This window comes from Chanodichthys erythropterus, chromosome 24, assembly GCF_024489055.1.
Source record: "Chanodichthys erythropterus isolate Z2021 chromosome 24, ASM2448905v1, whole genome shotgun sequence".
In the NCBI taxonomy this organism is placed as follows: Eukaryota; Metazoa; Chordata; class Actinopteri; order Cypriniformes; family Xenocyprididae; genus Chanodichthys; species Chanodichthys erythropterus.
In genome coordinates this window covers 2,058,012-2,082,547 of record NC_090244.1, presented here as the reverse complement: position 1 = coordinate 2,082,547, position 24,536 = coordinate 2,058,012, and the positions used below count along the sequence as shown (strand labels likewise).

The 24,536-nt window shown below is 40.1% G+C and overlaps 1 protein-coding gene across 4 annotated transcripts in view; it reads right to left on the bottom strand.

The window, feature by feature from the left end:
• The window catches only part of ppm1h (protein phosphatase, Mg2+/Mn2+ dependent, 1H), a 77,483-nt gene that overhangs the window by 12,532 nt on the left and 40,415 nt on the right, over positions 1-24,536 (bottom strand). For all 4 annotated transcript variants that reach the window (XR_010893907.1, XM_067379468.1, XM_067379466.1 and 1 more), the window contains 7 exons: positions 23,561-23,992; positions 7,693-7,855; positions 6,731-7,093; positions 6,276-6,388; positions 4,154-4,238; positions 3,817-3,935; positions 3,409-3,472 (listed from right to left, as the gene is read on the bottom strand). Coding sequence is in view for 3 of the 4 variants with exons in the window: in XM_067379468.1 (XP_067235569.1) it covers positions 3,409-3,472; positions 3,817-3,935; positions 4,154-4,238; positions 6,276-6,388; positions 6,731-7,093; positions 7,693-7,855; positions 23,561-23,790 (1,137 nt within the window). In the remaining variant the exon portion in view is untranslated. The remainder of the gene's footprint in view (positions 1-3,408; positions 3,473-3,816; positions 3,936-4,153; positions 4,239-6,275; positions 6,389-6,730; positions 7,094-7,692; positions 7,856-23,560; positions 23,993-24,536) is intronic.

The window sequence follows — 24,536 nt, the reverse complement described above, 5'->3', positions numbered from 1 at the left end:
TCTCGCAATTCTGACTTTATATCACACAATTCTGACTTTATATAACGCAGTTCTGACTTTATAACTCACAATTCTGACTTTATATCACACAATTCTGACTTTATATCACGCAATTCTGACTTCATATAACGCAATTCTGACTTCATATAACGCAATTCTGACTTTATATCTCGCAATTCTGACTTTATAACTCACAATTCTGACTTTATATCTCACAATTCTGACTTTATATCTCAATTCTGACTTTATATCTCGCAATTCTGACTTTATAACTCGCAATTCTGACTTTATATCTCTCAATTCAGACTTTATATCGCAATTCAGACTTTATATCTCACAATTCTGACTTTATATCACACAATTCTGACTTTATAACTCGCAATTCTGACTTTATATCTCTCAATTCTGACTTTATATCGCACAATTCAGACTTTATATCTCTCAATTCTGACTTTATATCACACAATTCTGACTTTATAACTCGCAATTCTGACTTTATATCACAATTCTGACTTTATATCTCTCAATTCTGACTTTATATCACACAATTCTGACTTTATATCACACAATTCTGACTTTATAACTCGCAATTCTGACTTTATATCTCGCAATTCAGACTTTATATCTCACAATTCTGACTTTATATCGCACAATTCTGACTTTATAACTCGCAATTCTGACTTTATATCTCTCAATTCTGACTTTATATCACACAATTCTGACTTTATAACTCGCAATTCTGACTTTATATCTCTCAATTCTGACTTTATATCGCACAATTCAGACTTTATATCTCTCAATTCTGACTTTATATCACACAATTCTGACTTTATAACTCGCAATTCTGACTTTATATCACAATTCTGACTTTATAACTCGCAATTCAGACTTTATATCTCTCAATTCTGACTTTATATCACACAATTCTGACTTTATAACTCGCAATTCTGACTTTATATCTCGCAATTCAGACTTTATATCTCACAATTCTGACTTTATATCGCACAATTCTGACTTTATATGTCGCAATTCTGACTTTATATCTCTCAATTCTGACTTAATATCGCAATTCTAACTTTATATCACAATTCTGACTTTATATCTCGCAATTCTGACTTTATATCACACAATTCTGACTTTATATCGCACAATTCAGACTTTATATCTCTCAATTCTGACTTTATATCACACAATTCTGACTTTATATCTCGCAATTCTGACTTTATATCTCGCAATTCTGACTTTATTTCTCTCAATTCTGACTTTATATCTCTCAATTCTGACTTTATATCTCGCAATTCTGACTTTATTTCTCTCAATTCTGACTTTATATCTCTCAATTCTGACTTTATATCTCGCAATTCTGACTTAATTTCTCGCAATTCTGACTTTATATTTCGCAATTCTGACTTTATATCTCGCAATTCTGACTTTATTTCTCTCAATTCTGACTTTATATCTCGCAATTCTGACTTTATTTCTCGCAATTCTGACTTTATATCTCGCAATTATGACTTTATAACTCACAATTATGACTTTATATCACACAATTATGACTTTATTTCTCTCAATTCTGACTTTATATCTCTCAATTCTGACTTTATTTCTCTCAATTCTGACTTTATATCTCACAATTCTGACTTTATATCTCTCAATTCTGACTTTATTTCTCTCAATTCTGACTTTATTTCTCTCAATTCTGACTTTATAACTCGCAATTCTGACTTTATATCTCTCAATTCAGACTTTATATCTCACAATTCTGACTTTATATGTCGCAATTCTGACTTTATATCTCTCAATTCTGACTTAATATCGCAATTCTAACTTTATATCACAATTCTGACTTTATATCTCGCAATTCTGACTTTATATCGCACAATTCTGACTTTTTATCTCGCAATTCTTACTTTATATCACGCAACTCTGTTAATATCTCACAATTGTTAAAAAAATTGTGAGATAATTACCTTTTTTATTTTGTATTTTATGGCAGAAACAGGCTTCCATAAGTGGTGAACAGAAACTACAATAAACAATTTTTGCATTCCCATTTTCCCAAATAGCAAATAAAAAAATAAAAAAACATGCAGTGTAGTGTTTCTATGACATACCAAAGGGGGGGGGGGGGATCAAGAGATTGATTGACGTTTGGTCAGAACAGAAAAAGAAATTTGCCGTCACTCCCTCAGCCTATCTTTTTGCAATCACTCTGTCTCACTGATGTAAGAACAGCAGACGTGCAATCTCACAGAATGAAGATAGATTTTTTTTTAATGGCCTTGATGTTTTTTTCCCTCTCAACTTCTCTGATATGATGGTTCATTCTCCAGTTTGGCAAAGGTGAACCTAGAATAAGTTTAAGTTCAGTTTTTCACCTTTTAATTCTTTCATAAAGAGACAGAACTTTAACTATAAATTCAACTATAAAGTTGTAATCAGTTTCTAATCTCTACAAATATGACTCACAAATGCGTAAGCCAATTCACATTCACAAAAGCAAGTTTATATATTTACAAGCTGCAATTCACAAACTCATATTCACAAAATACCATTTGTAAATACACAAACAAATTTACATTCAAAAATGCAAAACAATTAAAAGATACAGAAGTATTTTTGCACTTTTCAAATTACAGTTTCCTTACACAAAATCCTTACTTGTCACACAGTTTCTGAAACCTGACACCAAATCTGCAAAACCATACACTAAAAGTGTTTTATGAAATTGAAAACTGAGTCGAAAGATGAGAAATCTTTTGATTTCATCAAACACTTTTGGCAAAACACAACACACAATTCTGTATGTAACACAAATAAATCTAACAGGACGTATCTTGATTTCCTTTTTCAAACACAACCATTGTTTCTGTCCAGCTACACATGGGTGATGCATTTCTTTTCTCTCTTACTGAGTAATACTGTATTCACAACGACACATGCTTACAGTAAATAAATAAATAGTTTGGTTTCAATCTTGCTTTCGTGTTTACCGGGAATTTTCAAACATCTCTCTGCCAATTACTTTCTTGTACAGAAATGTTTTTAGGTTTTTGAGCTTTAGGTTTTGAATAACTATATGGATATCCATCATGTGATCATTTTATGGATTTAGTTTTAACTGATTAATTTTGCTTTAATTTTTAATTTTAAGTACATTTTGTTAATTAAAAGGCTTGTACCTGAACTTTATCACTAGAAAAAAATGAATGCAATCATTTAAGCCGTTTCTCCTTATATAGAATCTTTTTGGATTAAAGCGTTGTTTAAAACTGAATAAAGATCCCTTTTTTGCTAAGAGTGTAGAAAGACCAGCGATACAGGCAACTAAAATCATTTAAAGACATCATTAACTCTAAGATGACCCTCTTGTGATCGAGTGAGCTGTGAAGCAGGAATACGTCTTACCTTCTTTCCTTCTCCGTATATGAGTGGAAACTTCAGATCTTCTTCCTGAACTGTTTTGTAGGCCCTGCACAAAACAACACAACAAACATCAAACAGCAGCTGAAGCGGCGAGAGAAAACTCGAGAGCGCGTCTGAGACTTCACACTGAAAGAGGAGAGTTTCAGCTACAGAAAGTGAAGTGAATACTGATTCGAAAACATAGGTTATAAAATCATCTACGCCAGGGTTGAACAGCCACATGCACTGATTTTCTCACTCAAATCTATTGTATGGACAGTCAAGTCAGCTTTATGTCTATAGCACTTTATACAACACTGTTTCAATTCAGACATTCAAGAACTTTTAAAAAAAATTATTATTTGTGTTTTTCTGGTCTATTATTGTGGTATCATGAAAATAAAAGCTCACCATCCGTTCATTGTGAAGTCTCGGTACAGCATTCTCTTCCCGACCTCTTTTTTCGTGACCCTTCTGGGAAACTCCAAGTGCGTGAACTCGTTTCCCAACAGTGACGGCTGCAGGTGAGCCTGGGAGAGAACGAAACAAAAGGAAAAACACTGGAGTCTTCCTGTGTAAAACCGCAAACATGCTCCATAATTGGGGATTTTGTCCTAGAAAGAATGCAAACAAACATCCGAGTGCGGGAAAACCATTTTCCAAGGCAAGCTGCTGAACAAAACACAACTAAGGAATAAACACTATTAAACAGGATCAGAATTCTGTGGGAAATCCAGATTTCTCTCACCAGGAACTGAATTCTCTGGCGCTCCGATTCTGGAGTGAAGGAGCTGGACATGGGAATGATCTCTCCTGCGCGGATGATCAGAGCCCTGAAACACACAACAAAGTGCATGTCATACAGCGCTTACTGGAGAATCGTGTTCATACAACGTACCGAAGTGTGCAGTTCAGATCCGAAAAATGATGTGTGACGCAGAATGAACGATAGATACTTTTAATAAACACCAAGAAGGACCAAAACATTAACATAGACAACACCTAACCATGAACAGAAAGAACAGAAGGCTTATAAACACACAAGGATAATCAATGGAACAAGAAACAAGTGCGTAACTCAATTAGAAACTATGGCAACAAACTACGGCAAAACAGTGGCAGGGAAAACCATGCAAACTTAACAGAACATGACAATGAAACTATGAACTAAGACATGAACAGAGTAGAATAGAATTAAATTCAATCAATTCTATTCTACTCTGTTTAACAGAACACAAAACCGAATAAATGGAATGTGTGGAATCTACCAGAGAAGAATAGAGTAAAATGCTGATAAAAACAAAGCAAAATAAAAGCTACATTTATTTTACATTCCATTAGATTTTAACATACTCTACAAGGCTGCATTTATTTGATAAAAAATACATATATTGTGAAACATTATTGGGTCATTCCGTGTCAGCTCAATCAGTGGTCTCCGGCTTATGTTTCATGCAATTTTTTGATAGAGGGAAACAAGATACATTTCTAGTTTAAACATTATCTATTCTTCAGACATCCCTCTTTAAATGCAACAAGTAATCAGCTGTGTGCAAAGAGAACCGCATTTGGTTTTTTTGATCACTAAAAATGGATACAAATTCACCAATGTGATCATGGAGCTGCTTTGAGATCCCTATATCTATCGGACTGAACTATATAGGGCCTTGAAAATTAGGATTTCAAAAGGAAAGTTTATTAAAAATGAGAATCTGGAAGGATATTAAGATACCTTGAATACTTTTAGAGTTACAGGCATGCAAACTTTAGAAAAGGAATATTTATGGCACTCAGACAGGAATGTTCTATGCAATTGAGCTGATAGAAAAACAAGAGATACATTTCTAGTTTTAACATTATTTGTTCTTCAGATATTCCTCTTGGAAAGAAAACAGTATCAGCTGTATGCAAAGTGACCCACATTTGGTTTTTGACCACTGAAAATGTGTACATTTTACTCATGGAGCTTCATTAAGATCTCCATATCTCTGGGATTGAACCATCAAGGGCCCTTAAAATGAAAAAGGAAAAGCTTGTTAAGAATCAAAAACTAAAAGGATATTAAGATATCTTTAATTCTTCTTGAGTTTCAGGCATGCAAACTTGAGGCAAAAAAAACGTCTGGAAGTGCTTTTTTCCCATTTTTGAACTGTCACTGTTGGCATATAATGAAACAAGGACTGCTAAAGTCAACAGATCTACCAATCTCTGTGTAAAAATAAAATAATGATGCTGCCATCTTTCTGAAGTCATTTTTACACCCCTCTAATTTGGCTCCAAATCTCAGGTGAAAATTGTCATTTTGACCCCCCCCTCTACAAAATAGTGTGTTATTCAGTAATTATACATCTGTGACATTTGATGTATTTCATCACTATTTATGTTTGTCTTTCTACAGAAAAAATTAATAACAAAATTAATAATTTTAAATTAGCTGTTTAAAATGTGAAAATATAGTAAAGTGTAATTTATTCCTGTGATCAAAGCTGAATTTTCAGCATCATTACTCCAGTCTTCAGTGTCACATGATCCTTCAGAAATCACTCTAATATGATGATTTGATGCTCAAGGAACATTTCTGATTATTATCAATGTTGAAAACAGTTCATAGTTTTGTGGAAACCGTGATGCATTTTATTTTTCAGGATTCTTTGATGAACTTTAAGTTTAAAAAAAAAACGTATAAATGGCTTTACTGCCACTTTTGATCAATTTAAATTGAATTAAATCTTACTGACCCCAAACTTTCGAAGTGTATGTATTATAGAAATTATTATTATTAATATATGACTGTCTCTTCAGTCTAGATATAAGCTCTCTTAAATGAGCACAAATAAAGCATGCTTTATGAAATGGTTATTCAGTCTCACCTGCTGTCACCAGCATTGGCCACATACAGTTTTCCAAGTAAATACATCGCCACTAGTGCAGTACATCCTCCAGAGATAGAGTACACCGACCTCTCTCGAGCAATATGAGCGTCCTGAGATCACAAAAACACATGCAGACCCTTCATTACAATGATGTTGAGGAATAAAAAATAATAATAAGCTATTTAAAATCAATGCAATGATTTACTCCAGTCTTCAATGTCAGATGATCCTTCAGATGATTTGCTGCTCAAGAAACATTCTTAATGTTTAACAATGTTCAAAACAGTTGTGCTATTTCATATTTTTCTGGAAACCGTGATAATTCTTCTCAGGATTCAAAAGAACAGCTTGGCGAAGCTGGATTTTAAAATCAATGCAATCTTTTACATGAATGCATCATTCATTCAAGATCTCTGCCTGCCATCTAGTGGCCGTGTGAGTGTAAGACTCACCATCTCTTTGAAGGCGTTTTCTATGGCTCCCACCACCAGACTCTCCTGTTTGATCTTCTTCTCCATGAAGAACCGCGGAGCCATTGTGTTAGGGGACCCCGGAGCCCCCGCGGCCCCTCTGAGCGAAGCGGCCCTGGACAGCCCGCGCTGGGAGCAGCCGGCAGACGGGTGGAGGTGGTGTACGGGGTTCTCCTCGCCGAGGCAGGTGGGCGGCTGGAGCAACGGGTTCTGCAGGATCTCCAGCACCTCCTGGAGCTGCTCCTCGATGTGGAGGTGGAGAAACTTGGCTGCGAAAACAGCAGCTCCGGAACCGCCGTGGCCGTCAAACAGAGCCCAGTAGTGGAAGTCCAGTTCCTTCACTTCCTACATTTATGAAAAATCGAATGAACGATACAGCGGTGGATCTTCATTGTGTGATTATTCAGCACTAACATTGTTTTAATGTGCCCCTATTATGCTTTTTCAGATATTAGCTTTTATGTAGTGTGTAATATAGCTGTTTGTAAAAGGAAAAGGTCAAGTTATTGTCTCTCAAAAGATAAAAGCAATTCTGAACTGCCTGAAACAAGTCGTCAGTAAACCTACGTAGGTTTGTAACTAATTTGCATAATACCTGTCTATGGTCTTCATTGGCTGCATGCGAACAATGGCATCAAACATGGTAATGAAAGTCTCATTTTCAACACAAGCTGTAAGCGGTCGACCGATCATAACAAACTGAGCCATCTGACCAATCAAAGCAGAGCAGGCTCTCAGAAAGGCGGGGTTTAGAGAGCAAATCCTTGATCGAAACGTTTCAGACACTAATGCTACAATGGATATTATGAGAAAATGAAAGTGTTTTTTGATCTTGGATGCATGTGAACCTCTAAAACAAAATCAGGAGCCTTTAAAATAGCATAATAGGGCACTTTAAAATCTGATGGTGGTATGGAACATCTTTCATTATCTGTGATCCTCACCATGCTGTCGATGGTCTCCAGTATGTCTGCGCTGGGCAGTGAGGAGCGTCTCCTGGTGGGCGTGTAGCTGGGGCTGGAGGGGTCTGCGGGTCTTTTCCTGAGCTCCACCACCTCACAACACGCCTGGTCCTCGTTTAGGGCACTTTTACCCGCATTGATCACCCTGCAGAGACACAGAAGATCATCACAGCTACAGGTTCCTCATTTAACACAGTCTTGGTATTTCAGCATGTGTGGGTAACTTTAAAATCAACATGAAACGAAGTTCTGTCATGACTACTATCAGAGTGTTTGGCACGGTAATATATATGACAATGTTGATATGTTTAGTTTTGGCGGAACAGTTCTGCTGCTACTGATGTTATTGCTGTTGGTTATTGTTGCTGCTTCTGCGGTTGCTGCTGCTGTTGGTTTTTACTGCTATTGGTTATTGCTGCTGCTGTTATTGCTGCTTCTGCTACTATTGGTTATTGCTACCATTGGTTATTGCTGCTGTCGGTTATTGCTACTATTGGTTATTGCTACTATTGGTTATTGCTACTATTGGTTATTGCTACTATTGGTTATTGCTACTATTGGTTATTGCTACTATTGGTTATTGCTACTATTGGTTATTGCTGCTGCTATTGGTTATTGCTGCTGCTATTGGTTATTGCTGCTGCTATTGGTTATTGCTGCTGCTATTGGTTATTGCTGCTGCTATTGGTTATTGCTGCTACTATTGGTTATTGCTGCTGCTATTGGTTATTGCTGCTGCTATTGGTTATTGCTGCTGCTATTGGTTATTGCTGCTGTTATTGGTTATTGCTGCTACTATTGGTTATTGCTGCTGCTATTGGTTATTGCTACTATTGGTTATTGCTGCTGCTATTGGTTATTGCTGCTGTTATTGGTTATTGCTGCTGCTATTGGTTATTGCTGCTGTTATTGGTTATTGCTGCTACTATTGGTTATTGCTGCTGCTATTGGTTATTGCTGCTGCTATTGGTTATTGCTGCTGCTATTGGTTATTGCTGCTGCTATTGGTTATTGCTGCTGCTATTGGTTATTGCTGCTGCTATTGGTTATTGCTGCTGTTATTGTTGCTGCTGTTATTGGTTATTGCTACTATTGGTTATTGCTGCTGCTATTGGTTATTGCTACTATTGCTGTTGCTGTTATTGGTTATTGCTACTATTGGTTATTGCTGCTGTTATTGTTGCTGCTGTTATTGGTTATTGCTACTATTGGTGTTGCTGTTATTGGTTATTGCTGCTACTATTGGTTATTGCTGCTGTTATTGTTGCTGCTGTTATTGGTTATTGCTACTATTGGTTATTGCTGCTGTTATTGTTGCTGCTGTTATTGGTTATTGCTACTATTGGTGTTGCTGTTATTGGTTATTGCTACTATTGGTTATTGCTGCTGCTATTGGTTATTGCTACTATTGGTTATTGCTGCTGCTATTGGTTATTGCTACTATTGGTTATTGCTGCTGCTATTGGTTATTGCTGCTGCTATTGGTTATTGCTGCTGCTATTGGTTATTGCTACTATTGGTTATTGCTGCTGCTATTGGTTATTGCTACTATTGGTTATTGCTGCTGCTGTTGGTTTTTACTGCTATTGGTTATTGCTGCTGCTGTTATTGCTGCTTCTGCTACTATTGGTTATTGCTGCTGTTGGTTATTGCTACTATTGGTTATTGCTACTATTGGTTATTGCTACTATTGGTTATTGCTGCTGTTGGTTATTGCTACTATTGGTTATTGCTACTATTGGTTATTGCTACTATTGGTTATTGCTGCTATTGGTTATTGCTGCTGCTATTGGTTATTGCTGCTACTATTGGTTATTGCTACTATTGGTTATTGCTGCTGTTGGTTATTGCTGCTGCTATTGGTTATTGCTACTATTGGTTATTGCTGCTGTTGGTTATTGCTGCTGTTATTGTTGCTGCTGTTATTGGTTATTGCTACTATTGGTTATTGCTGCTACTATTGGTTATTGCTGCTGTTATTGTTGCTGCTGTTATTGGTTATTGCTACTATTGGTTATTGCTGCTACTATTGGTTATTGCTGCTGTTATTGTTGCTGCTGTTATTGGTTATTGCTACTATTGGTTATTGCTGCTGTTATTGTTGCTGCTGTTATTGGTTATTGCTACTATTGGTTATTGCTGCTATTGGTTATTGCTACTATTGGTGTTGCTGTTATTGGTTATTGCTACTATTGGTGTTGCTGTTATTGGTTATTGCTACTATTGGTTATTGCTGCTGCTATTGGTTATTGCTAGTATTGGTTATTGCTGCTGCTATTGGTTATTGCTACTATTGGTTATTGCTGCTATTGGTTATTGCTGCTGTTATTGTTGCTGCTGTTATTGGTTATTGCTACTATTGGTTATTGCTGCTATTGGTTATTGCTACTATTGGTGTTGCTGTTATTGGTTATTGCTACTATTGGTGTTGCTGTTATTGGTTATTGCTACTATTGGTGTTGCTGTTATTGGTTATTGCTACTATTGGTTATTGCTACTATTGGTTATTGCTACTATTGGTTATTGCTGCTGCTATTGGTTATTGCTGCTGTTATTGTTGCTGCTGTTATTGGTTATTGCTACTATTGGTTATTGCTACTATTGGTTATTGCTGCTGTTATTGTTGCTGCTGTTATTGGTTATTGCTACTATTGGTTATTGCTGCTGTTATTGTTGCTGCTGTTATTGGTTATTGCTACTATTGGTTATTGCTGCTATTGGTTATTGCTACTATTGGTGTTGCTGTTATTGGTTATTGCTACTATTGGTGTTGCTGTTATTGGTTATTGCTACTATTGGTTATTGCTGCTGCTATTGGTTATTGCTAGTATTGGTTATTGCTGCTGCTATTGGTTATTGCTACTATTGGTTATTGCTGCTGCTATTGGTTATTGCTGCTGCTATTGGTTATTGCTACTATTGGTTATTGCTGCTGCTATTGGTTATTGCTGCTATTATTGTTGCTGCTGTTATTGGTTATTGCTGCTATTGGTTATTGCTACTATTGGTGTTGCTGTTATTGGTTATTGCTACTATTGGTTATTGCTGCTGCTATTGGTTATTGCTGCTGCTATTGGTTATTGCTGCTGCTATTGGTTATTGCTACTATTGGTTATTGCTGCTGCTATTGGTTATTGCTACTATTGGTTATTGCTGCTGCTGTTGGTTTTTACTGCTATTGGTTATTGCTGCTGCTGTTATTGCTGCTTCTGCTACTATTGGTTATTGCTGCTGTTGGTTATTGCTACTATTGGTTATTGCTACTATTGGTTATTGCTACTATTGGTTATTGCTGCTGTTGGTTATTGCTACTATTGGTTATTGCTACTATTGGTTATTGCTACTATTGGTTATTGCTGCTATTGGTTATTGCTGCTGCTATTGGTTATTGCTGCTGCTATTGGTTATTGCTGCTGTTATTGTTGCTGCTACTATTGGTTATTGCTACTATTGGTTATTGCTACTATTGGTTATTGCTGCTGTTATTGTTGCTGCTGTTATTGGTTATTGCTACTATTGGTTATTGCTGCTGTTATTGTTGCTGCTGTTATTGGTTATTGCTACTATTGGTTCCCATTCAGTCGGTCACGTTCGACGTACGTCGGACAGACCGACGAATAGGAATCTCGCCAGAGAAGCCAATCTACTTCGAGTGTAACTAAACGAGCCAATGCACATTGGCATGCAATCATCTGCATCAGCTGCTCACCTCGCAGCGCGGGTATATAATGAGCAGCAGGTGCGTTGCATCTTCAGCTTTTCGCTTCGGAGCCGAACTACTGCAAACACGGTGGTTTCTACGAGCGAGTGTTTGAAGAACGGACTTCAACGAGCCAGCTCTCTCTCTGACTGCTCTTCTCGTCCGGTGCAGGAGGAACAGCACAGCAGCGGGGCCGATTTTTTCTTCTTTGCTTTGTGTTTTGCCTTTTTTATTTGAGCAAATTAAGCTGTGTATCAGCGTGAAGGCCGTTTTCACGGCTGGTGACGGTGCGCTTTAAGAGCGCTAAAAAGCTGTTCTCACAGCTGGTAAGAGCAGCGTCTGCAAAGAGAGTGCACACGACAGGCTGCACATTCCCTGTCTGTGCTGCAGCGGCTATTCCCCTGCGTGCTTCAGCACCTAAAAGAGTCAGTCCTTGAAAGAGCTTACACGAGTAGTTCGCGTCTTTTTAAAGATGTCGTTCTACTTGTGTGCTGCTGGATGCGGTCGTTACCTGGCGCCCCGGGATGGTCACCAACGCTGTATCGCGTGCTTGGGCTTAAGGCACGCTGAGGCGGCGTTTGTGGACGAGTCATGTACCCATTGTGGGATGATGACCGTCGCGGAGTTGCGGTCTAGACTCCAGTTCCTGCAAAGGGGCGGAGTCCCGGTGCCGTTGCCTCGTTCCAATCCTCCTCAGAGGGTTGCTTCGGGCAGCGGCACTGGTGACCTGAGGATCACGGTGAGCGCACTTCCTTCGGGGAACCAACCCCCTAGGAACCCTCATCCCTCCTGCACTCCGCAGCCAGTAGAGCTGCCGGGGGAGCGTGGTGGACCACCCCAGAGGTGTGTACCATCCGTATCCTTCGGAGCTCCCCAGGATGACCGGATGTCGATCGCTGCATCGGAGGGTGAGCCTGATACTTCCGCGGATGACGATTCGGCGCAGCTGCCTCCCTCGGGAGTGACAACTGTGCCCGATTCAGACCCGGAAATGATGGCTATGCTTTCCCGGGCCGCCAACAGGGTCGGGCTCGTGTGGAGTCCTCCACCGTGTCCCGAGCCCTCGAGGTTGGACGATTGGTATCTCGGGGTGGCAAGGGCTGGTTCTCAGCCCCCCACCCCAGTGCCTTTCTTCCCGGAGGTGCATGAAGAGCTCACTGGCACGTGGACGGCACCTTTTACTGCCCGAAACCGTGTCGGTGGGTCCTCCTCCCTCACCACCCTTGACGGCGGGGCAGCGAAGGGTTATACGCGCATACCCCCTGTGGAACGGGCCGTTGCTATGCAACTGTGCCCTAACTTTCTTTCTCAGAGACGGGGCACTCTTTGGCACCCGCGTCCAGACCTCTGGAAACTCCATGTCTGGTCCCTGGACGGGACGCGGAGGTTCTAGGTGACTTACCCCCCGAGGTACTTAACACCATCACTTCGGCTCGCGCACTGTCTACGAGACGTGCTTACGCCTCGAAGTGGAACCTGTTCGTCGAGTGGTGCTCTTCTCGCCGGGAAGACCCCCGAAGATGCTCGATCGGTGTCGTGCTTTCCTTCTTGCAGCAGGGGTTGGAGCGTAGGCTGTCCCCCTCCACCCTCAAAGTCCATTCTGCTGCTATCTCCGCTTACCACGACCACATAGATGGCAAATCTGTTGGTCAGCACGACCTGGTCGTCAGGTTCCTTAGGGGGGCGAGACGGTTAAATCCTCCTCGTCCCCCCTCCATACCCTCTTGGGACCTTACTCTGGTGCTCAGAGCACTTCAGATTGCTCCCTTTGAGCCTTTGCTGTCAGCAGACTTAAAGATTCTGTCTATGAAGACTTTGCTGCTGGTGGCATTGGCCTCCGTCAAGAGGGTAGGGGACCTGCAGTCATTTTCGGTCGACGAATCGTGCCTACAGTTCGGGCCGGGTGATAGCCAACTAAGACCCCGGCCTGGCTATGTGCCCAAGGTTCCTACCACTCCCTTCAGGGACCAGGTAGTGAGCCTGCAAGCGCTGCCCTCGGAGGAGGCAGACCCAGCCCTGGCTTTGCTCTGTCCAGTTCGCGCCTTGCGACTGTACATAGACAGAACTCGAAGCTTCAGGACCTCAGACCAGCTCTTTGTCTGTTACGGAGGCCAGCAGAAGGGAAAGGCTGTCTCCAAGCAGAGGATGGCCCACTGGATAGTGGATGCCATCGCCCTGGCTTACCAAGCTCAGGGCGTGCCCTGCCCGCTCAGGTTGCATGCTCACTCCACGAGAGATGTGGCATCCTCCTGGGCGCTGGCTCGTGGCGCCTCGCTAACAGACATTTGTAGAGCTGCGGGCTGGGCGACACCTAACACGTTCGCTAGATACTATAGCCTTCGTGTCGAGCCGGTCTCCTCCCGTGTTCTCGCCTCAGGTCAGAGGCACGGAGAGGCCCCGGCTTAGTGTCGGCTTGCTGCGCTACATGCGCGTTCTATTCTCCAGAGAGTCCCTACGGGCAGACCCTGTTGAGTCCTCCGGTTACCCTTCGGCAGCCGACGTGGCGGAGCGTCTGGCGCCAGGCCTATACTCCGTTGTATCCTTGAGAACCGGATTTAGGCTGGGTTCCATATGTGTGACCCTACGGGGATCCCATATGGCTTTTCCACGGCTGCTCTTAAACGAAGCCCGTGTCTTTCCCTCTGGGAGAACCCATCTCTATCGAGTTGGAGTCACCCCAGTTCTTCCATATGTAGCACAGCCCTACAGGGTTAGTCCATATGTACTTCTCCACATAACTCCTTCGGGGAAGGATGTGGCTTCCGCAGCGTTCCTTCAAACGAAGGTTACGCTTTCCCAGCGTTATCCAATAGTCTCACTGAATGGGTTTTGGAACAACAGTGATCGACCCTCTCTGTGTGTTAGCCCTGTCCCACCGTCCGCAGGCAAGGGGGTTCAGGTGGCTTACAACAGAGCGCTGGAGGAGGGCAGCTCCTGTGGCGCTTTGGTAGGGATTCCTATTCGTCGGTCTGTCCGACGTACGTCGAACGTGACCGACTGAATGGGAACGTCTCGGTTACAAAGGTAACCCTCGTTCCCTGAAGGAGGGAACGGAGACGTACGTCCCGTCGCCACAGTTGTTGTCCTGCTGTGCTGCCGCCTGCTTGGTTCGGCTCCTCAGCGAAAACCTGAAGATGCAACGCACCTGCTGCTCATTATATACCCGCGCTGCGAGGTGAGCAGCTGATGCAGATGATTGCATGCCAATGTGCATTGGCTCGTTTAGTTACACTCGAAGTAGATTGGCTTCTCTGGCGAGATTCCTATTCGTCGGTCTGTCCGACGTACGTCTCCGTTCCCTCCTTCAGGGAACGAGGGTTACCTTTGTAACCGAGACGTTATTGCTGCTGTTATTGTTGCTGCTGCTATTGGTTATTGCTACTATTGGTGTTGCTGTTATTGGTTATTGCTACTATTGGTGTTGCTGTTATTGGTTATTGCTACTATTGGTTATTGCTGCTGCTATTGGTTATTGCTAGTATTGGTTATTGCTGCTGCTATTGGTTATTGCTACTATTGGTTATTGCTGCTGCTATTGGTTATTGCTGCTGCTATTGGTTATTGCTACTATTGGTTATTGCTGCTGCTATTGGTTATTGCTGCTATTATTGTTGCTGCTGTTATTGGTTATTGCTGCTATTGGTTATTGCTGCTGCTATTGGTTATTGCTACTATTGGTTATTGCTGCTGCTATTGGTTATTGCTGCTGCTATTGGTTATTGCTACTATTGGTTATTGCTGCTGCTATTGGTTATTGCTACTATTGGTTATTGCTGCTGCTATTGGTTATTGCTACTATTGGTTATTGCTGCTGCTATTGGTTATTGCTGCTGCTATTATTGTTGCTGCTGTTATTGGTTATTACTACTATTGGTTATTGCTGCTGCTATTATTGCTACTATTGGTTATTGCTACTATTGGTTATTGCTACTATTGGTTATTGCTGCTGCTATTGGTTATTGCTGCTGCTATTGGTTATTGCTACTATTGGTTATTGCTGCTGCTATTGGTTATTGCTACTATTGGTTATTGCTGCTGTTATTGGTTATTGCTGCTGTTATTGTTGCTGCTGTTATTGGTTATTGCTACTATTGGTTATTGCTGCTGCTGCTGCTGGTTATTGTTACTGTTGGTTATTGCTGTTGCTGTTATTGCTGCTGTTATTGTTATTGCTGCTATTGGTTATTGCTGCTGCTATTGGTTATTGCTACTATTGGTTATTGCTGCTGTTGGTTATTGCTGCTATTGGTTATTGCTGCTGCTATTGGTTATTGCTACTATTGGTTATTGCTGCTGCTATTGGTTATTGCTAGTATTGGTTATTGCTGCTATTGGTTATTGCTACTATTGGTTATTGCTGCTGCTATTGGTTATTGCTGCTACTATTGGTTATTGCTACTATTGGTTATTGCTGCTGCTATTGGTTATTGCTGCTGCTATTATTGTTGCTGCTGTTATTGGTTATTGCTGCTATTGGTTATTGCTGCTGCTATTGGTTATTGCTACTATTGGTTATTGCTGCTGCTATTGGTTATTGCTGCTGCTATTGGTTATTGCTACTATTGGTTATTGCTGCTGCTATTGGTTATTGCTACTATTGGTTATTGCTGCTGCTATTGGTTATTGCTACTATTGGTTATTGCTGCTGCTATTGGTTATTGCTGCTATTATTGTTGCAGCTGTTATTGGTTATTACTACTATTGGTTATTGCTGCTGCTATTATTGCTACTATTGGTTATTGCTACTATTGGTTATTGCTACTATTGGTTATTGCTGCTGCTATTGGTTATTGCTGCTGCTATTGGTTATTGCTACTATTGGTTATTGCTGCTGCTATTGGTTATTGCTACTATTGGTTATTGCTGCTGTTATTGGTTATTGCTGCTGTTATTGTTGCTGCTGTTATTGGTTATTGCTACTATTGGTTATTGCTGCTGCTGCTGCTGGTTATTGTTACTGTTGGTTATTGCTGTTGCTGTTATTGCTGCTGTTATTGTTATTGCTGCTATTGGTTATTGCTGCTGCTATTGGTTATTGCTACTATTGGTTATTGCTGCTGTTGGTTATTGCTGCTATTGGTTATTGCTGCTGCTATTGGTTATTGCTACTATTGGTTATTGCTGCTGCTATTGGTTATTGCTACTATTGGTTATTGCTGCTGTTGGTTATTGCTGCTATTGGTTATTGCTACTATTGGTTATTGCTGCTGCTATTGGTTATTGCTACTATTGGTTATTGCTACTATTGATTATTGCTGCTGCTATTGGTTATTGCTACTATTGGTTATTGCTGCTGCTATTGGTTATTGCTACTATTGGTTATTGCTGCTGCTATTGGTTATTGCTACTATTGGTTATTGCTGCTGCTATTGGTTATTGCTGCTGTTGGTTATTGCTGCTATTGGTTATTGCTGCTGCTATTGGTTATTGCTACTATTGGTTATTGCTGCTGTTGGTTATTGCTGCTATTGGTTATTGCTGCTGCTATTGGTTATTGCTACTATTGGTTATTGCTGCTGCTATTGGTTATTGCTGCTGTTATTGTTGCTGCTGCTATTGGTTATTGCTACTATTGGTTATTGCTGCTGCTATTGGTTATTGCTGCTGTTATTGTTGCTGCTGCTATTGGTTATTGCTGCTGCTGTTGGTTATTGCTGCTGTTATTGTTGCTGCTGCTATTGGTTATTGCTACTATTGGTTATTGCTGCTGCTATTGGTTATTGCTGCTGTTATTGTTGCTGCTGCTATTGGTTATTGCTGCTGCTGTTGGTTATTGCTGCTGTTATTGTTGCTGCTGCTATTGGTTATTGCTGCTGTTGGTTATTGCTGCTGTTGGTTATTGCTGCTATTGGTTATTGCTGCTGCTATTGGTTATTGCTACTATTGGTTATTGCTGCTGCTATTGGTTATTGCTACTATTGGTTATTGCTGCTATTGGTTATTGCTGCTGCTATTGGTTATTGCTACTATTGGTTATTGCTGCTGCTATTGGTTATTGCTACTATTGGTTATTGCTGCTGTTGGTTATTGCTGCTATTGGTTATTGCTACTATTGGTTATTGCTGCTGCTATTGGTTATTGCTACTATTGGTTATTGCTGCTGTTGGTTATTGCTGCTATTGGTTATTGCTGCTGCTATTGGTTATTGCTACTATTGGTTATTGCTGCTGTTATTGTTGCTGCTGCTATTGGTTATTGCTACTATTGGTTATTGCTGCTATTGGTTATTGCTACTATTGGTTATTGCTGCTGTTATTGTTGCTGCTGCTATTGGTTATTGCTACTATTGGTCATTGCTGCTATTGGTTATTGCTACTATTGGTTATTGCTGCTGTTATTGTTGCTGCTGCTATTGGTTATTGCTACTATTGGTTATTGCTGCTATTATTGTTGCTGCTGTTATTGGTTATTACTACTATTGGTTATTGCTGCTGCTATTATTGCTACTATTGGTTATTGCTACTATTGGTTATTGCTACTATTGGTTATTGCTGCTGCTATTGGTTATTGCTACTATTGGTTATTGCTGCTGTTGGTTATTGCTGCTATTGGTTATTGCTGCTGCTATTGGTTATTGCTACTATTGGTTATTGCTGCTGTTATTGTTGCTGCTGCTATTGGTTATTGCTACTATTGGTTATTGCTGCTATTGGTTATTGCTACTATTGGTTATTGCTGCTGTTATTGTTGCTGCTGCTATTGGTTATTGCTACTATTGGTCATTGCTGCTATTGGTTATTGCTACTATTGGTTATTGCTGCTGTTATTGTTGCTGCTGCTATTGGTTATTGCTACTATTGGTTATTGCTGCTATTATTGTTGCTGCTGTTATTGGTTATTACTACTATTGGTTATTGCTGCTGCTATTATTGCTACTATTGGTTATTGCTACTATTGGTTATTGCTACTATTGGTTATTGCTGCTGCTATTGGTTATTGCTGCTGCTATTGGTTATTGCTACTATTGGTTATTGCTGCTGCTATTGGTTATTGCTACTATTGGTTATTGCTGCTGTTATTGGTTATTGCTGCTGTTATTGTTGCTGCTGTTATTGGTTATTGCTACTATTGGTTATTGCTGCTGCTGCTGCTGCTGGTTATTGTTACTGTTGGTTATTGCTGTTGCTGTTATTGCTGCTGCTATTGGTTATTGCTGCTGTTATTGTTATTGCTGCTATTGGTTATTGCTACTATTGGTTATTGCTGCTGCTATTGGTTATTGCTACTATTGGTTATTGCTGCTGTTGGTTATTGTTACTGTTGGTTATTGCTGTTGCTGTTATTGCTGCTGTTATTGTTATTGCTGCTATTGGTTATTGCTACTATTGGTTATTGCTGCTGCTATTGGTTATTGCTACTATTGGTTATTGCTACTATTGGTTATTGCTGCTGTTGGTTATTGCTGCTATTGGTTATTGCTGCTGCTATTGGTTATTGCTACTATTGGTTATTGCTGCTGCTATTGGTTATTGCTACTATTGGTTATTGCTGCTGCTATTGGTTATTGCTGCTGTTGGTTATTGCTGCTGCTATTGGTTATTGCTGCTGTTGGTTATTGCTGCTATTGGTTATTGCTGCTGCTATTGGTTATTGCTACTATTGGTTATTGCTGCTGCTATTGGTTATTGCTACTATTGGTTATTGCTGCTGCTATTGGTTATTGCTACTATTGGTTATTGCTGCTGCTATTGGTTATTGCTGCTGTTGGTTATTGCTGCTATTGGTTATTGCTGCTGCTATTGGTTATTGCTACTATTGGTTATTGCTGCTGTTGGTTATTGCTGCTGCTGTTATTGTTATTGCTACTATTGGTTATTGCTGCTGCTATTGGTTATTGCTGCTGTTATTGTTGCTGCTGCTATTGGTTATTGCTACTATTGGTTATTGCTGCTGTTATTGTTGCTGCTGCTATTGGTTATTGCTACTATTGGTTATTGCTGCTGCTATTGGTTATTGCTGCTGTTATTGTTGCTGCTGCTATTGGTTATTGCTACTATTGGTTATTGCTACTATTGGTTATTGCTGCTGCTATTGGTTATTGCTACTATTGGTTATTGCTGCTGTTGGTTATTGCTGCTGCTATTGGTTATTGCTACTATTGGTTATTGCTGCTGCTATTGGTTATTGCTGCTGTTATTGTTGCTGCTGCTATTGGTTATTGCTACTATTGGTTATTGCTGCTGCTGGTTATTGCTGCTGTTATTGTTGCTGCTGCTATTGGTTATTGCTGCTGCTATTGGTTATTGCTACTATTGGTTATTGCTGCTGTTGGTTATTGCTGCTGCTATTGGTTATTGCTGCTGCTGTTGGTTATTGCTGCTGTTATTGTTGCTGCTGCTATTGGTTATTGCTGCTGTTGGTTATTGCTGCTATTGGTTATTGCTGCTGCTATTGGTTATTGCTACTATTGGTTATTGCTGCTGTTGGTTATTGCTGCTGCTATTGGTTATTGCTACTATTGGTTATTGCTGCTGCTATTGGTTATTGCTGCTGTTATTGTTGCTGCTGCTATTGGTTATTGCTACTATTGGTTATTGCTGCTGCTGGTTATTGCTGCTGTTATTGTTGCTGCTGCTATTGGTTATTGCTGCTGCTATTGGTTATTGCTACTATTGGTTATTGCTGCTGTTGGTTATTGCTGCTGCTATTGGTTATTGCTACTATTGGTTATTGCTGCTGCTATTGGTTATTGCTGCTGTTATTGTTGCTGCTGCTATTGGTTATTGCTACTATTGGTTATTGCTGCTGCTGGTTATTGCTGCTGTTATTGTTGCTGCTGCTATTGGTTATTGCTACTATTGGTTATTGCTGCTGTTATTGTTGCTGCTGCTATTGGTTATTGCTACTAATTGTTATTGCTGCTGCTATTGGTTATTGCTGCTGTTATTGTTATTGCTACTATTGGTTATTGCTGCTGCTATTGGTTATTGCTGCTGTTATTGTTATTGCTACTATTGGTTATTGCTGCTGCTATTGGTTATTGCTACTATTGGTTATTGCTGCTGCTATTGGTTATTGCTGCTGTTATTGTTATTGCTACTATTGGTTATTGCTACTATTGGTTATTGTTGCTGCTATTGGTTATTGCTACTATTGGTTATTGTTGCTGCTATTGGTTATTGCCGCTGCTGTTATTGTTGCTGCTGCTATTGGTTATTGCTGCTATTGGTTATTGCTGCTATTGGTTATTGCTGCTGCTGCTGTTGGTTATTGCCGCTGCTGACATGGGCTATTGCTTCTGCTGGTGTTATTGTTGCTGCTGATGTTATTTCTGCTGCTGCTGCTGTTGGTTATTGCCGTTGCTGTTATTGCTGTTGCAGTTATTGCTGCTGTTGTTGGTTATTACTACTACTATGTATTTATTAATTCATTTTATTTATTTGTTTAGTTAACAGGGACATTACACATTAATAAAACACTGCTGTGAATGCACCAGAATTAGCCAAAGGCCTATTTTTCATCTCTAGTCCCTGGACAGAATGTTACAAGTCACCCTAGAAAGAAATATGTGGTTAAAATACATGCCAGTATAATTTAAACAACTCTGTCTGAGTGGTATAAAACAATCTCTTCTTAACGCACGTTTTGTGGAGTGATAAGCAGTTGTTCTGATAGTGACTAAGATGGGGAGAAGTTAAACCATAGATAATCTTAAACATCAGGCATACATTTGCATATTTAATCATATTTTGATATTGATATTGATATTGTCCATGGGGAATTGATTGAATAGTAATGCTATTAGTGGATCTCATTTGAGTGACAGATTGCCCCGCCCTCGTGCCGGTAAACTCGTCATCAGAAGAGAGAAGAGGGAGGGGAAGTTATTTTGATTCAAGATTACGAGGCACATGAATAAAGAAAATGATGTGCACAGATAAAATTTTGACGTCATGATAAATCAAGAGCCTTTCATACTGACAAACATTTGGCATATTGATGATGGAATAGTTAATCTTGCTTGTTTAAATCTACAACCTTCATCAGGTCTTCATCAAAAAAAGCTTTTTGAGCTCCTAAACGCTTCTTGATGATGCCATCATCTCCTCAGAAGAGTCACAGCGTGAGTCTAAAGAGCAGAGGACAGCATGACACTCCCTCATGAGCATCTGATAATCGCCCCCATCACAACAGGGTTTCCACGGAAACTGATTTCTGCATCCTCATTTGTTAATGAACATTTGTTAATGAGGATCTAACAGGGTTCATACAGTGCACACCATGCCATATCATTCAGAAAGGACATTTGTGAGGTCTCGTTCATGTTGCTGGAAATGCTGTGAAAATGTGAATGGATTCAAGGAACAACATTTCTCACAACCAATCAGATTTCAGGGTCAGGTCATTTTATGGTTAGGGTTTTTGCCAATGATTGTTTGACTGTTGTTTCAGGATGTTCTACTTGACGAAATGACATTGTGTTTGTCATGTAAAGCCTTATGTTAAATGTTCAGTGCACATTCATTTTATCATATCTGCTGCACATGAACAAATAAAAATAAAGCAACTCTGACTACATAACATAGATCAACAATTATCAAGATAGACAGATAGATAGATAGGTCTAAAAGCATAAACATCAACTCTCGTTGTGTTTAAGGTCATTAGCTCTGGTTAATACTCTACTGCTCAAGTTAAACATCCACATCAGATAAGTGGACATTAAGCATGAGACCGCAGGACCCTGAGGACATGAAGAACCGCTGAGGCAGTGAATGTTTTCCTGCTCTTTTCATCAGAGAGGAGGCTGGTCATGTGACCAGGCATTCGACAGCTCTTTCCCACTGAATCTCACTTCTCTAGACCAACATCAGGAAGGGAAGTGAATCACACTTTAACATCCTCATATCAGAGAGTTAAAAGGTGAAATAAACATCTTGAAGATAAAGTATATAAAGACTGAAGTATATTCCCTATTCATTGACTTTGCAGAAAATCCCACGATGAAGGACAATCAAATCACTAATACAGATGATACAAAAAATGTTATGCTTATTGCAAAATAATTATATTGTAGTTGTCATTCTTGTAAGTTGCAGTGTTGTTTTTTAAAGGCTTAGTTCACCCAAAAATGAAATTTCTGTCATTAATTACTCTCCCTCATGCCGTTCCACACCCGTAAGACCTTCATCTTCAGAACACAAATTAAGATATTTTTGATGAAATCCGATGGCTCAGTGAAGCCTGCATAGGGATCAATGACATTTCCTCTCTCAAGATCCATTAATGTACTAAAAGCATATTTAAATCAGTTCATGTGAGTACAGTGGTTCAATATTAATATTATAAAGCGACGAGAATATTTTTGGTGCACCAAAAAAACTAAATAACGACTTATATAGTGATGGCCGATTTCAAAACACTGATTCAGGAAGCTTTGGAGCACAAATGAATCAGATCTCGTGTCAAACTGCTGAAAACACGTGACTTTGTCGCTCCGAACAGCTGATTCGATACACTGATTCATTATGCCCTGAAGCTTCCTGAAGCAGTGTTTTGAAATCGGCCATCACTAAATAAGTCGTTATTTTGTTTTTTTGACGCACCAAAAATCTTCTCATGGCTTTATAATATTAATATTGAACCACTGTACTCACATGAACTGATTTAAATATGTTTTTAGTACATTAATGGATCTTGAGAGAGGAAATGACATTGCTCAGGCCTCACTGAGCCATCGGATTTCATCAAAAATATCTTAATTTGTGTTCTGAAGATGAACAAAGGTCTTACGGGTGTGGAACAGCTTGAGGGTAAAGGCTAATTCAAAATATTAATAAATACTATAATAACATTATATTAATAATACTAAAATAGCAGTGGTGTGAAATGTAGGTCATTGTATTGATCATCTCAGTGTCATATTAATCACAGCTTTGGTTTAATATTTTTTATTCAGCCTGTCTGAAATCTTATCTCAATGCAGTCTGTATACTAGGACAGTTGATCTGAATCAGATTATGATATAATGCGCAACATGCGCGCATGCGCCCTGCTAACCCTGCATGGAAATGAAAGTATGGATGTGTGTCATGGATCTTTCATTCTCTATTCCTCATGTGATTATCATCGTGAGAACACAAACATTCCCCGCAGCATCCGCGCGCTCAAATCCGCGATCACGAGCGCGTCTGTAGGCTATATACTCACTCCGCGTATCCGGTGGCCCAGGGCAGCTTCATCTCCTTGAGGATGAGGATGGGTCTGGAGATATGATCCGCCGAGCACTCCACCTCGTCCGGCGACAGCGCGAGGAAATCCGGCCTGCTGTACTGGAACCGGGGCGGCAGATCCGGATGGTTCTCGTGCGCGTTGGCACCCGAAGCCATGATGCCGCCGATGATGTTGGAGACGGCGGACCGCACGCGTGTCATCATCATGATGATGTTAGAGATGATGATGGTGGTGGTGGTGATGATGGTGGTGTGTGGTCACAAGCTGTAGTGCGGGCACGCGCACTGGACGCCGGTGCTCAAACGCAGCACAGCCCGAGCGCACCTTCAGTAACTGAACGGAACTGAACCCTGGATGACGTCATCAAGCCATTGGCGACTTTGACCCTCACAATTATTTTACTTCCTCCTTGATGTACGTGTAAAAAAAAAAAACATGGATTGTTCCTTTTATACGTCTCTCCATCAAGAATAAATATTTTACCATGGTATCTTTAGTAGTACATTGGAGTACCATATGGTACTGAAATTCATAGTACCATCTGTACTATCACTGTACCATGGTAAATCAAAGTGGCAGGTATTAATGTTGCAAAGATTATGCATAATTCAACTAGCCCTAAACCAAACCTTAATCGTACCCTGTTATTAATATGATTCAGTACTTAAATATATAATTACAATGTAACAATGACAAACTTTATGTTGGCTTGAGAAAGCCAAGCTAGTAGCCAGAAAGTTTAAAGTAGTTTTAAAAGCTTGAAGTTTGAAGGTTTTGAAGTAGTTTTAAAAAGTTTTAAGGTTTTAAGGCCATGCTGTTTGCTACGGTGTTCTGTGTGGATTCAAAGGCATTGTTACATGCTTGCTAGGTTGTTGCTATGTGGTTGCTAGGGTGTTGCTGTGTGGTTGCGAGGGTATTCTGGGTGGTTACTAGGGTACTCGGTGTGGTTGCT